The 12,015-nt window shown below is 34.2% G+C and overlaps 1 protein-coding gene across 1 annotated transcript; it reads right to left on the bottom strand.

Moving 5' to 3' along the window:
- Positions 1 to 1,876: 1,876 nt before the first annotated feature.
- On the bottom strand, positions 1,877 to 7,020 carry LOC145057829 (ABC transporter G family member 15-like). Its single transcript, XM_079005735.1, has 9 exons — positions 6,634 to 7,020; positions 6,128 to 6,207; positions 5,577 to 6,038; positions 5,226 to 5,348; positions 3,410 to 3,541; positions 3,057 to 3,341; positions 2,699 to 2,971; positions 2,507 to 2,614; positions 1,877 to 2,416 (listed from the first exon to the last, which is right to left on the bottom strand). Exons 1-9 carry the CDS (start codon positions 6,941 to 6,943, stop codon positions 2,066 to 2,068), a joined length of 2,124 nt encoding a protein of 707 aa, XP_078861861.1. The 5' UTR covers positions 6,944 to 7,020; the 3' UTR covers positions 1,877 to 2,065.
- Positions 7,021 to 12,015: the final 4,995 nt, after the last annotated feature.

The raw sequence follows: 12,015 nt of genomic DNA, 5'->3' as shown, positions 1-12,015 counted from the left end.
CCAGTTTTTAAAACATTGGTCTAAACAAATAACACAAACAGAAATCTGCCCATTTTTGCCCATTTTTGCCCAAATATATACACATTTAAACAAAAAATCAAACAAATCATGTTCAATTTCATTTTCATGCCTAAATAAGTAACACAAAATAAAATTTTGCCTAAAACAGAAGGAAAAAAAATTGGAATCTTACCTCAAAATGACCGGTGTAGCTAGCTGTAGAGGCCGGTGGTGGTGAAGGGTTGATGATGATGAAGGCTACGAAGGCTGCAACCAGAAATAATACCCCAAAATCGGAGGTGAAAGCTTCAACTGGAAAAAACAAACCTCAAAACCGGAGTAAAAACCTTGACCAATCACAAAATTAGGAGGAATAGAAGGACCAAGAAGATACTTACTAGTTGCTGGCGAAGGGGAGTGGTCGGAGGAGATTTGGTCGTCGACGGAAAGAGAGAAAAAGAGAAATCGAAAGTGAAATGATGCATTCGCTGGTCTTGATGGTGTTAAACCCTATGCCGACAAGTCGCCGGTATATAGCACCCAAGACTACGTCGTTTTGTTTAATTGCTAGAAAAAAAATAGAGCGTTGTACCGAGCCATTTCACTCGGATTGCCAGTGTGGCATGGCGACGACGTGTCGTCGGTATAGCTCTCCCAAAACTGTATCGTGACATATATCAACCACATATCGTCGGCATACGTTTTTAGAAGACTACGAAAACCTTTTTGTTCCCGCCTAAACTATTCAAACGATAAATCATCGACATACAGTTCGAGGTCAAAGAAAGGTGGTTAACTCAGTACAGACGACACTTATCGTCTGTATAAATGTCGTCGGTGCAAGTGGTAATTCTTGTAGTGAAAGTATATATGCGGCTAAAAGTAGATAATGATTTTATTTTAACTAGATTAGTGACATAAAAAATATCATCTAATAGTGCTATCTATAATCTGGAGTCGCGTAGAAAAAAAAAAAAAAAAAAGCAATACCAACAGGTAACACAAAAATTAAACCTCTTTAAGGGAAACGATTTTTAATGACATTTCTTGGTTTTCTATATGTTTTCTTATGCCACTAATTGTCAAGTAAAATTTTACTTCTAGTGGAATTAACAAAGTAGTCTGACTACTATATTAACCCTACTTTGTTAACATTTTTATCTAGCTAATTTCTAGCTAACGAAGGTCAAAATAATACCTTATTTCGATAATTGAAAGGTCAATTAATATTTAGCTTACCTCTAAAACGGGATGCTACAATAGTTATTAGGAAGACAAGGGTTTTATGAGAGAAACTTCGATAACTTATTTTTTCCATTAACCGATATTATTCAAAAATTGAATATTAATACAAAATAAAACTGGAAAATAATGGGTTCTAGAGATGGAAATATCATGATTATTAAAAAACATATATAATGCAAGTTACATAGACCGTATAAAACCTCATAGGGCTTGCAAAGGCCTAGTCCAAAGAACTTGTTAGAACATCCATAATGATGAGTTTAATGGGAGAGTTGAAAGAGGTGTCAAGTCCATGTGTCATTCAATGGATGAAACTCAACCATTGTGAGATGTCACCTTGGCATTCAATGGATTTGGAGTTCAATGGTCATTGAACTCTTCAATGGGGGAAAAATGAAAGTTTGAATTCTTAAATATTTTACATTTTGTAACATTCTATTGAATTTTGTAGAGTTCAATATATTATAGAGAAAAAATAATAGAGTTGTATGGATTATAAAATGATGATGTGACAATCTATTGAACTGGATCCCTTTATACATATCCAACCAGACACCAAATTAAAACTTCACGGATGGAATTTGTACCGGTACAATATCAACTCATTTGTGACAAAATATGGAAGTGGGTATACAAATGAAAGAAACATCAAATTGCTGGTAAAACAAAGTTAAAGCCATTGTAGATTTATACACTGATTCATGATATACCTCCAAATTGTGTAACAATGATTGTAAAAGTGATGCGTGTACGACAAGTTTTTGAATTACTTTATTATTCTCATCTCAACTATGTATTTTGAATGTACTGTGTTTTTGAGCTATGGGATCGGAGAACTGAAACCCTCTTGTGCCGATAAAGTGCGAAGGTTTTGGTATCGTCTTGAAGAAGGGAACTTTACGAAAGAAGCTCGCCTTTTCAGTCGATGTACAGTTCTCTTTGCATACATCGACTGTAAAAATGGCAACACTTTCTCCTTCAACTTGAGAACTAAAAAGAACGTCAGTCTGTAACTCACAAGAAGCGCATATATCGCAAACAAGTCCCACCACTTGGAGTGAGTCAACGGCATCCGGAACAACTTCGTTATCACCTCCCTGCCGGAGGTTTTCGGGTCTCCCGGTGATAACCCATCAAACTCCAAATTCAATAGATCATTCTTGTATCCTCCCTGCATTAATTCCAGTAGCTCAAATAACATAAATCTCTATAACTTATATATTTAACAAAAAGATTAATTAAATTTGCGATCTTTGAATACCTGTATTGCCCATGATCCGTAGTTTATATACGACACAGGGTAACGCCAAAATGGCTTTGGAAGATCGGGAAGTTGACGAAAGAAACCTGAAGTCATCATCATAACACCCTACAATATTGTGTGAAATAATTCAGTATATTTAGCGTTTTTGAAACAAGAAACGCTATGAAAATGGTTCAGATGTAATCTTACGAGAACTCCAGCCCCAACTACGAGCCCAAACAAGAAATTCGGAACAAGAGCTGCAACAATCATCATACAGCTCTCGATCACTGCAATCGAGCCAAACAGGTTGAGACAATAGAAAGCGTAGCGCGAGAATCCATGATTGAACTTCACCATGTTCCATGTGATTGTTCCGGTGACTAGAGAAACTGCAACCAAGAACGGGAACGAAGATAGGAAGTTTGCAAGTATAAACACACCAACCCCGTAGTAGCCATTGAGACGTTCTCGAGTAAAGATCTGGAAATGTATAGTTGCATGCATGATTGTTAAAATCGATGAAGAACATAAAATAGGTTTAATTTACTTACGATTGCGTACGTACCTTCATATCTTCGATAAACGAAGGGAAACTTCCGATTGACATGAAAGTCATAAACCCTGTTATGAAACCACCACAAGCTCCCCTTGCAAGAATGGCAGTGTAACTCGTTCCCACATCGAAGAAGATTGTCCCAACGCATATTGATACGACTAAGTAGATGATGATTCTTAACCAGTAATATCCCATATCTCTTGACATGTTCACGAACGATCGTCTTGTTAGTGTGTCAAGTTGCTTCCACCATCCAGCATGGCTTGCTGTATTTGCCTTGGTCGCAGGTCCTCGCTGGAAATGGGAATAATAAGCAAGCAGCCATGGAAACACGAAAAGGTTTTGAGTTTGAAGGAACTTACGATTGTGGAGAGGTGTTTCATCCTTGCTCGAGCTTTCACGGCGTGTTTTGACCATCGGTATTTTTCTACTAAGGTTGCTTTGATCTGTGTTGTTCCCATATTCGTAAAAGGGTCTGATTCTTCTTGCTTTTCCTACAAATGAAAACATTTAAACAACGATGATAATAACTTAACATGCCTAAACATACCCGAAAATATATCTTTTACTATTATTTTCCTGCAATGTACTGAAGTATATAAGAGTTCAATCCAACATTTATATTAAAGTTAAAATAGTTTTTCTTAACCCATTAAAAAGTTCAATCGTCAATATTGCATGCCAACTTGGAATGTCACTGTGGTTGAGTTTAATAATTTAAACTCATTCAACTCTTTTATTAAGCTGTAAATTGTGGATGTTCTAATTGTTTGTTTGGTACAATTAAATAGATTGAGCGATTTCATTTTCATATTTTATTAAGTTATTCTAACACTTTACCCACAATTCAAGCACATTAGACCTTTTCACCAAGTAATTAAAAGTTCGTTCTTCTTCATTTTATTCCCCTGTTATTCCTCTGTTTCTTTTCTTTGTTGTTCTTTTTTTTTCCTTGGGCATCAAGGTATCATCAGGTTGATACCTTACAAAGGAAGGAGGAGGTTTTTTCCTAAATGGCAGCAACAAGTTTATGTCTAAGGGGAGGACAAATAGGGATCGGAGGGTGCCAACAATGATGGATGACTCGAGTTGGTTCGATAGGGCATCTAATTTAATATCTATATATAAGGTAGAGTAGTTTTAAAAAATGTAAAATGAATTGAAAATGATATAAATGTCATTTTACACCAACAATACAAGAAATTATATATAATATACATATGACATATATTATATTTAATCACATATATTAACAATACAAGAAACTTTAATTTTATTGCAAAAAGGTAACTGATTTTTTTACTTTTATCTTCTTTATGTATGACTATTTTAGATAGTTAAAATACATTAAATAAAACAATTGTTTATCTAATAACTAAAAGATATATATTAAAAATAAACAATATAAATAAATAAAAGAAAGGATTTTCTAATATGTGCCCTAAGGGTACATATAAGAATATTAATTAATCACAATTGTTACCATAATTAAACGTGAAACGCATTAATTGTGGAGATTATTAATGAAAATTATATTTAATTATGGTAATATTTCTTATAATTAAATATAATTTTCATTAATAATCTTCACAATTAATGCGTTTCACGTTTAATTATGGTAACAATTATGATTAATTAATACTTCTTATATGTGTCCTTAAGGTACATATTAGAAAATCTCCATAAAAGAATATTTGTTTTTTATTTTTGGACTATTAGTTCTCATTTTAGTAATCAAAACTAATCTAAATCCATAAAATTAATGTGGTTTGTTGCAAATTAATATAAAAATCCAAATATCTAAATCACACATAAGTCCAGTTCAAATTGCACAATTAAACAAGTCGGCAGGTTTTAACGGAATAACAAACAAACCAAAAAAGTGGTCCAATAAAATGAATGGCACATATTCGATCTTTAAGGAATGATAATAATTCATTTTATTTCATTTTTTGGTAAACAAACATGCATGTTTTTTAATATTTACTTCGCAATCATGTAATTTCTTTTCCTTCTAGCTAGTTTTAATTAACGCAAACCAAACACAGTAAACTTATTTTTATTAAAAGAATAGTTTATTTTATTTAAATTACTTGACTTATAAAATAAAACTAAATCATTTGTGTTTAAGCGGCACTAAAACGTTAAATATAATAAACAAAGACAAGGAAAACATACTTGAATTCTCAATGAGCCTTTTAGTGTAGCTGTCACGACATCGAAATCTGAATTGATACAACGTAGAAAATGATCGGAAGGATTTCTCTTGATGGGACACGGGAACCCCGATTCAGCAAAAAACTGTACAAAATTATAAACAGTTACCATCACTTAAAACATACGTGATATAACGATATTCATATGAAAATTCTTTTACTTTATACATGTATTGAGGTTGTTGCATATACTACTTTTTTTTACATTGATTGCTTTTATATATGTAGTATGTATGTTGTTTTAACAACACACAATTATATATATTCTCCAAACTTATTAGTTCTATATATACTCTACTCACAATTCACAAACCTCAATAGCTTCTTTGGCTTCTCCAAAATAGACAGTTTCACCTCCAGATAAAAGATACAAGTCGTCAAACAATGCAAAGACTTCACTACTTGGCTGGTGAATTGAAGAAATGACTGTTCTTCCATCACGAGCCATGCTTTTTAGAGCATGAACCACGAAAAATGCCGAGGCACTATCGAGTCCACTTGTAGGTTCATCTAGAAACAAAACTCGTGGTCTAACGAGGATTTCAAGTGCAATACTTAACCTTTTCTTCTCCCCACCACTTATACCTCTCAAGTGCCAATTTCCTATCAACCTATCTGCACAATCCTCGAGTCCCATCTCTAATATTGTCCCCTCTATTGTATCTTTGACTTCTTCTTTGGTCAATGTTGGTGGAAGCCTCAAATGAGCTAAGTAAGTGATGCTTTCCCTCACTGAGAGGGTTCCCATTAGAACATCTTCTTGTGTCACATAAGCCTACATTAATTATCTCTTTTACATTAATTTATTATCAAATTTACAAGAAAACAATTATATAAGGTATATATACACATGGAGTCACTTACAACAACACCATAGGTTAGTTTCTTCTTCTCCCCGTTTAGTAGAACATCTCCAGCCATCACCACATTCTTTGATAGTCTACCTATCAAAACCAATTAAAATCACACATTCAAGTGTAAGCAAACAAAATACATTTTTAATAGATAGTTATTTATATAAATTACCAATAATATATAAATCAATTTATAATACAATTTTTTTAGTTTGATCTAGAGAATCTAGAAAAAAAATCAAATCCTGGGGTCACGTTAAATGATTGAGAACTTACAAAAACACTAAAAAAGTACCATAAATTTTCGAAAAAAGTGACTTACTAGTTTTAGTAATTTTTTACTCCCTAAATCTTTTTGCCCATGTCTCAAATCTTGGACTTTCCTCAAATGGGCAAAGATCAGTTAGATACAAAGATAACTTCTTTCTTTTTACTATATCTCACTAGTATATATATTTCATAGTAGTAAAAGAACGTAAAAAGAAACTAGTTGTCTGGTGAAGACAAGGAACAAACCTGCTAATGCATCAAGAAGAGTTGATTTGCCAGAACCAGAAGGACCCATGATAGCCATGATCCGACCCGGTTCTGCAAAACCGTTAAGACCATGGAGCAACCGCTTTGTTGGTCCATCACCGGAGCTTGGGAGCATCACCCTTAGATCTTGCCACACCAGATAACTTGCCCTTTCCTTCATGCTCTGACTCCGACCCATACTTTCTCCACCACCACCTTCGTCATTACTATCGCCATGTTCCGCCATTGTACTGCCGTTGTGGCTACCATCACCACCTGTACCGGTGCTCCTCCCTACTTCTATCTCCATCTTGAGACTAAGAAGCCTTTACTTGAAAAGAAAGAAGATAAAGAATTTTAATAAAAGTAATTGGGAAAATTCATTAGCTCTCTTAAGTTCATATTTGTGCGCTGGGGTGGGGCGGGAGTGGCCCTGCATTTATTTTGAAAGGAATGGTTGGGTGGTAGTTGTGTGACTGTAAATGTCTTTTAGTTATGCATTGAAACTATATCGATATAAAATTAGGGACCTCAATAACTGCCGTCATTAATTCAAAATAAGATATTTTCAACTTCTCATAAAGATTACACCTTTAATAATACAACGTTGTTTCTAAAAAGGTTCGGCATTTTTAAGAGGGTATTTGGCTAATTAAGTTTATACCTTATTAGCTTAATTATAGTGGTATTAAAACGGAATTTATAAAAAGTGTTTAGATTAATTTATTCAGTTTCAAACACTATAACTTAATAAATCTTTTTCAGTGGCAAAATAACCAAAAAAAACTTTTTAGAGATGTTAGACATCCATAAATTATAAAGAGTTTTGATAAGTTACGAGTTAGTAACCGATCAAAAATGACTTATCTTCGGTTTCAAACTGCTATAAACTATTTTTTTTTTCTTTTTAAATCCATCCAAAGACTTATTTTAACTTATACCAACGTGGACTAAATTACATATTACAATGGATTAAATATGGAGTTATTCACAAAAATGGTGGTATATATTTTGACATGATCATATTTTTTCTAAATAAAACAAAATGACCATCAAGTTCATTAATGAACATATATACGATCAGTTATGCACATTTACATAAAAATTTATAAATTGAAATACGTTCAGTTATGCACATTTACACAAAAATTTATAAATTGAAACTAATGTACACGTTCATTGATGAACATTATACACATTTCTCAAGTGTTCATAAATTAGTTATGTTCATACTTGTTCGTAAGTAAATATTTATTCTCTCTGTTCTAAAATTATAATTCATCTTTTATTTTTGATTTGTCCTAAAATAATAGTTCATTCTAAAAAATAAAAAAACATTTTTACCAGAATACTTCCTCATTAATTATTACTTAACCAACTAAACATTTAATGGAACATTAAATGCAAAGTAATGACAAAACTATCATTTTATTGTATATAGTTAGTGACAACTGATATTTTCTTAATCTGTGTGTTTTTTTGTCTGTAGACAATAATTTTGTGACGAAAGAAGTATACAAAAACCCAAAAATTATAGTAACAAAATGATAATACATGTTCATAACTGAACATTTATACAAAACTCCTTGGTAATGTTCATCACTAAACACTCGTATGTATATATATTTATATTGAACATATATACAAAATCATATATGTTCAAACAATATTATACATGTTCTTAATTGAATGTTTATACAAAATCATGATTAAAACCATTGTTGGAACCTATTTTCCTCAATGAACATATATTTATAAATGAACAATATTCATATATTAAACACATGTAAAATCAAGTGATGTACAAATTCTAAATGTTTTACATATCAATATACTTTGTATATGAAAATGTTCTCTTCATGTACTTGACACCAAATGCTTCAATTTTGCATCATTGCTCCCATCACTAGTAGCGTCTAAAAGAGCCAAAAAATATGTTTTTTATGTGTGAAGTACAGTTATATCTTTGTTTCACCTGAGTAGTATCTAAATTTAACAATTTTCATCTTCCACAAAACCACAATGCATAGGAGTAATTTAAGGAACTCATAATTTTTATTTGTTCACAAAAAGTCACTCGAATACCATATGCCATGTTCTTTGTCGAAGCTGCAGCAGAAAACATATTAGCGATAAGATCACATGATCACGTGATATTCAAATGAATAGCTTAGATAAGATTATCCTTGTATTTTAGTTTGTTGAGTTTAATTGTGTTGCGTCATGGGCTTTATATTTTGTATCCAGATTGGGCATGTCCATCCGTGATTATCTAGTAGGATTATACTATAAGTATGCATGCATTTATGCATTATATGATATCAATTATTACGTTTATTGTTTTGTAACCCTAAACACCTCTACAGTCGAAGTTCTTAATCGAGCTCTTCTGAGGTGTTGAAGTATTAATCATACGACATATTCAAAGTCATACTCGTGTTCATATTTACGTTCATAATTGTTTGCTTGCATAGAATCTAACGATCCTAATTGAACTTAGTTCTATCAATTGGTGTCAATATTAGCGATAAGATCACATGAGCACATGATATTCAAATGAATAGATTAGATAAGATTATCCTTGTATTTTAGTTTGTATTAGTTATTCATTGTACTATATACACATCACATATACACGATTACCTCAGAGAGGTTTTATTGAGAGTAATCCTTATATGGTATCAGCTTAGGGTTCCGATTTTTTTTCTTCTTCATCTCCAATCATGACAGGCGGCTCCTCTTTCGATACTACTCTCTCTCTCTCTCAACATAATACTTCACATGATTACTGTGAAGCTTTCCCCCTCAAATTATCTGATCTGGCGAAATCAACTTATCCCCCTTCTTGCCTACCAAAAACACTCCGATCACATCTTGGGCACCCCTCCTGTCCCTCCCAAGAAAATCGTTTCCACTGCTGCTACTCCTCCGGTTCCTAATCCGGCCTATGCCAAATGGGTTGAAGATGATCAACGTGCGTTCCTTATTATTCATCAGCCATGGCGGAAACTATTGGACTCGCCACTGCCTCTGAAGTATGGTAGAGACTTGAGCGTTCCTATCGTCATGACTCTCATGAACGTATGCAAACCCTCAAAGACTTTCTTCGGCGCCTACAAAAGGGTAACTCCTCTGTTTCTGAATATAGCTCTAAGTTTCGATTATTTTGTGACCAGTTATCAGCAATCGGTCACCCTGTGGATGAACTTGACAAATCACACTGATTTCTTATTGGTCTTGGCTCCTCTTTTGAGAACTTCTCTGTCACTTATCGACCAATTAAGTCTGCTCCAGCCTTTCTTGATCTAGTCTCTCAAGCTGAATCTCATGAATTGTTCCTGGCCTCACTTCAAGAATCACCACCTATTGCTGCCTTTACAGCTCAACAACAACGATCTTCTCAATCCTCTCGTGGTGGATCTACTTATAGAGGTAGAAGTTGTGGCTCCGGTTCTGGTGGTAGGAGACGTGGCAGAAGACCACCACATTGTCAACTGTGTCGTACAAATGGTCACTATGCAAGCTCATGCCCTGACCTTGCATCCTTTGCTCGTAAAGATATTGCTCCCGATGAAACTCTTGCTCAAGCTTTCCATGCTCAATGTCACGTCACCAATCGATCTCCTGATTGGTATGTTGACTCAGGGGCTACATCGCACATGACTCCATCTACCACCCACTTGGACTCGTCTTCTCCTTATACCGGTCATGAACAAGTGATTTTTGGAAATGGTAAAGTCTCTCCTATTTCTCACATTGGTACTTCCACTTTACCTTCCAATCTTGTGTTATCTGATGTTCTTGTGGTTCCCAATTTAACCAAGAATCTATTATCAATCAGCAAACTAACCCAAGAACTGTTATTCTCTAATCCTTTCTTTACTATTCAAAATCGCAAAACAAAGGAAATACTAGCAAAGGATAGATGTGACAACGGGCTTTATGTACTCAAACATGGTCATCAAGTGTTCTTTGCAGCTTCATCTTCTTCTCAACTTCGTGCCTCTCCAGAACTGTGGCATGCTAGATTAGGCCATGTTTCTTTTGATACTCTTTTTGTTTTAAAGAAGACTGGTTGTTTGTCGTTGACTTCATTATTACCTAAACCTACAATTTGTTCATCTTGTCAACTTGCTAAAAGCAAGCGTTTACCTTTTACTCTCAATGACAAAACGGTCTTTAAATGTGCTTGATTTGGTTCATTGTGACTTATGGGGACCGGCACCGGTTCCCGTAACAGATGGTTATTTATACTATTGCATATTTGTGAATGACTTCTCACGCTTCACTTGGTTTTATCCTTTGAAATCCAAATCAGATTTTTCTCATGTGTTTGAAGCTTTTCTAACCTTCATTCAAACCCAATTCAATTGCAAGATGAAGAATTTTCAATCTGATGGTGGCACCGAATTCACAAACTTACGAGTACGCACGTTATTAATGCTAAATGGCACTCACCATAGGATCTCTTGCCCTTACACACCGGAGAAAAATGCCCGTGCTGAACATAAGCACCGTCACATTACAGAAACAGGTCTCGCCATGCTTTTCAATGCTCGGGTTCCTGCTCGTTTTTGGGTTGATGCATTTAGTGCTGCTGTTTACACCATTAATCGTTTACCCACTCCACAACTTCAACACAAGTCACCATATCAACTTCTATTTAACATAGGCCCAAATTATGCCATATTCCATCCTTTTAGTTGTCGAGTGTTTCCCTATCTATGCAAGTATTCATCTAATAAACTTGAACCTCGCAGTGCTCCATGTGTTTTTCTTGGATATGGTTCTCAATACAAAGGATATATTTGCTACGATCCTTCCACAAATCGCGTTTACATTACAAGGCATGCAGTATTTGATGAAGCCTCCTTTCCTTTCAGTGGTACTCCTTCTGTTGGATTAGTGTTTAAGTCCATAACTATTTTGGTATGTACTTGACCCAATGGTGCATGGTCCTTTTGGGTTGCCTTCACCAAAGCAACTTGATAGGATGAATTATGGAGAGAGAGGATTAATTATGATTTATTAATATATTATGAGAATAATATATTAAAGGAGAAATCATATTGTTTAATTAATATTAGTCAATAATTAATTAAGAATTAATTTTGTGGATAAAAGACATTAATTAAATAAAGGGGACTGGAACTGTCAATTGTGTGATAATTGAATATTGGGCTAATGGACTACATAGAGGATAAAGTGGAAGAATTCTATGGGGAAACCCATTAGAAATCGTCCAAGGCCTCTAAGGAGGGAGTCTATGAGCTGCTTAGGGCCTAAGCAGTCAAATTAGGGTTTCCTTGTTAGATACCCCTAATAGCCTCATTATTTAAAGGACCCTTGAGACTCAAAAACGTGTGAAGATTTTCCTTAGGG

Source organism: Lactuca serriola, chromosome 6 (genome assembly GCF_051521515.1).
Source record: "Lactuca serriola cultivar US96UC23 chromosome 6, Lser_US96UC23_V15, whole genome shotgun sequence".
In the NCBI taxonomy this organism is placed as follows: Eukaryota; Viridiplantae; Streptophyta; class Magnoliopsida; order Asterales; family Asteraceae; genus Lactuca; species Lactuca serriola.
Note: the sequence above shows the minus strand (reverse complement) of the source record. Positions and strands in the feature narration are given on the sequence as shown.

Excerpts from the sequence above, each read along its gene's own strand:
- LOC145057829 (XM_079005735.1), bottom strand. The coding sequence starts at position 6,943 with ATGGAGATAGAAGTAGGGAGGAGCACCGGTACAGGTGGTGATGGTAGC. Across the intron at positions 3,542-5,225 it reads AAGGCTCATTGAGAATTCAA|GAAAAGCAAGAAGAATCAGA; the intron begins GTATGTTTTCCT and ends TTTCATTTGTAG. Across the intron at positions 3,342-3,409 it reads TGAAACACCTCTCCACAATC|CGAGGACCTGCGACCAAGGC; the intron begins GTAAGTTCCTTC and ends TCCCATTTCCAG.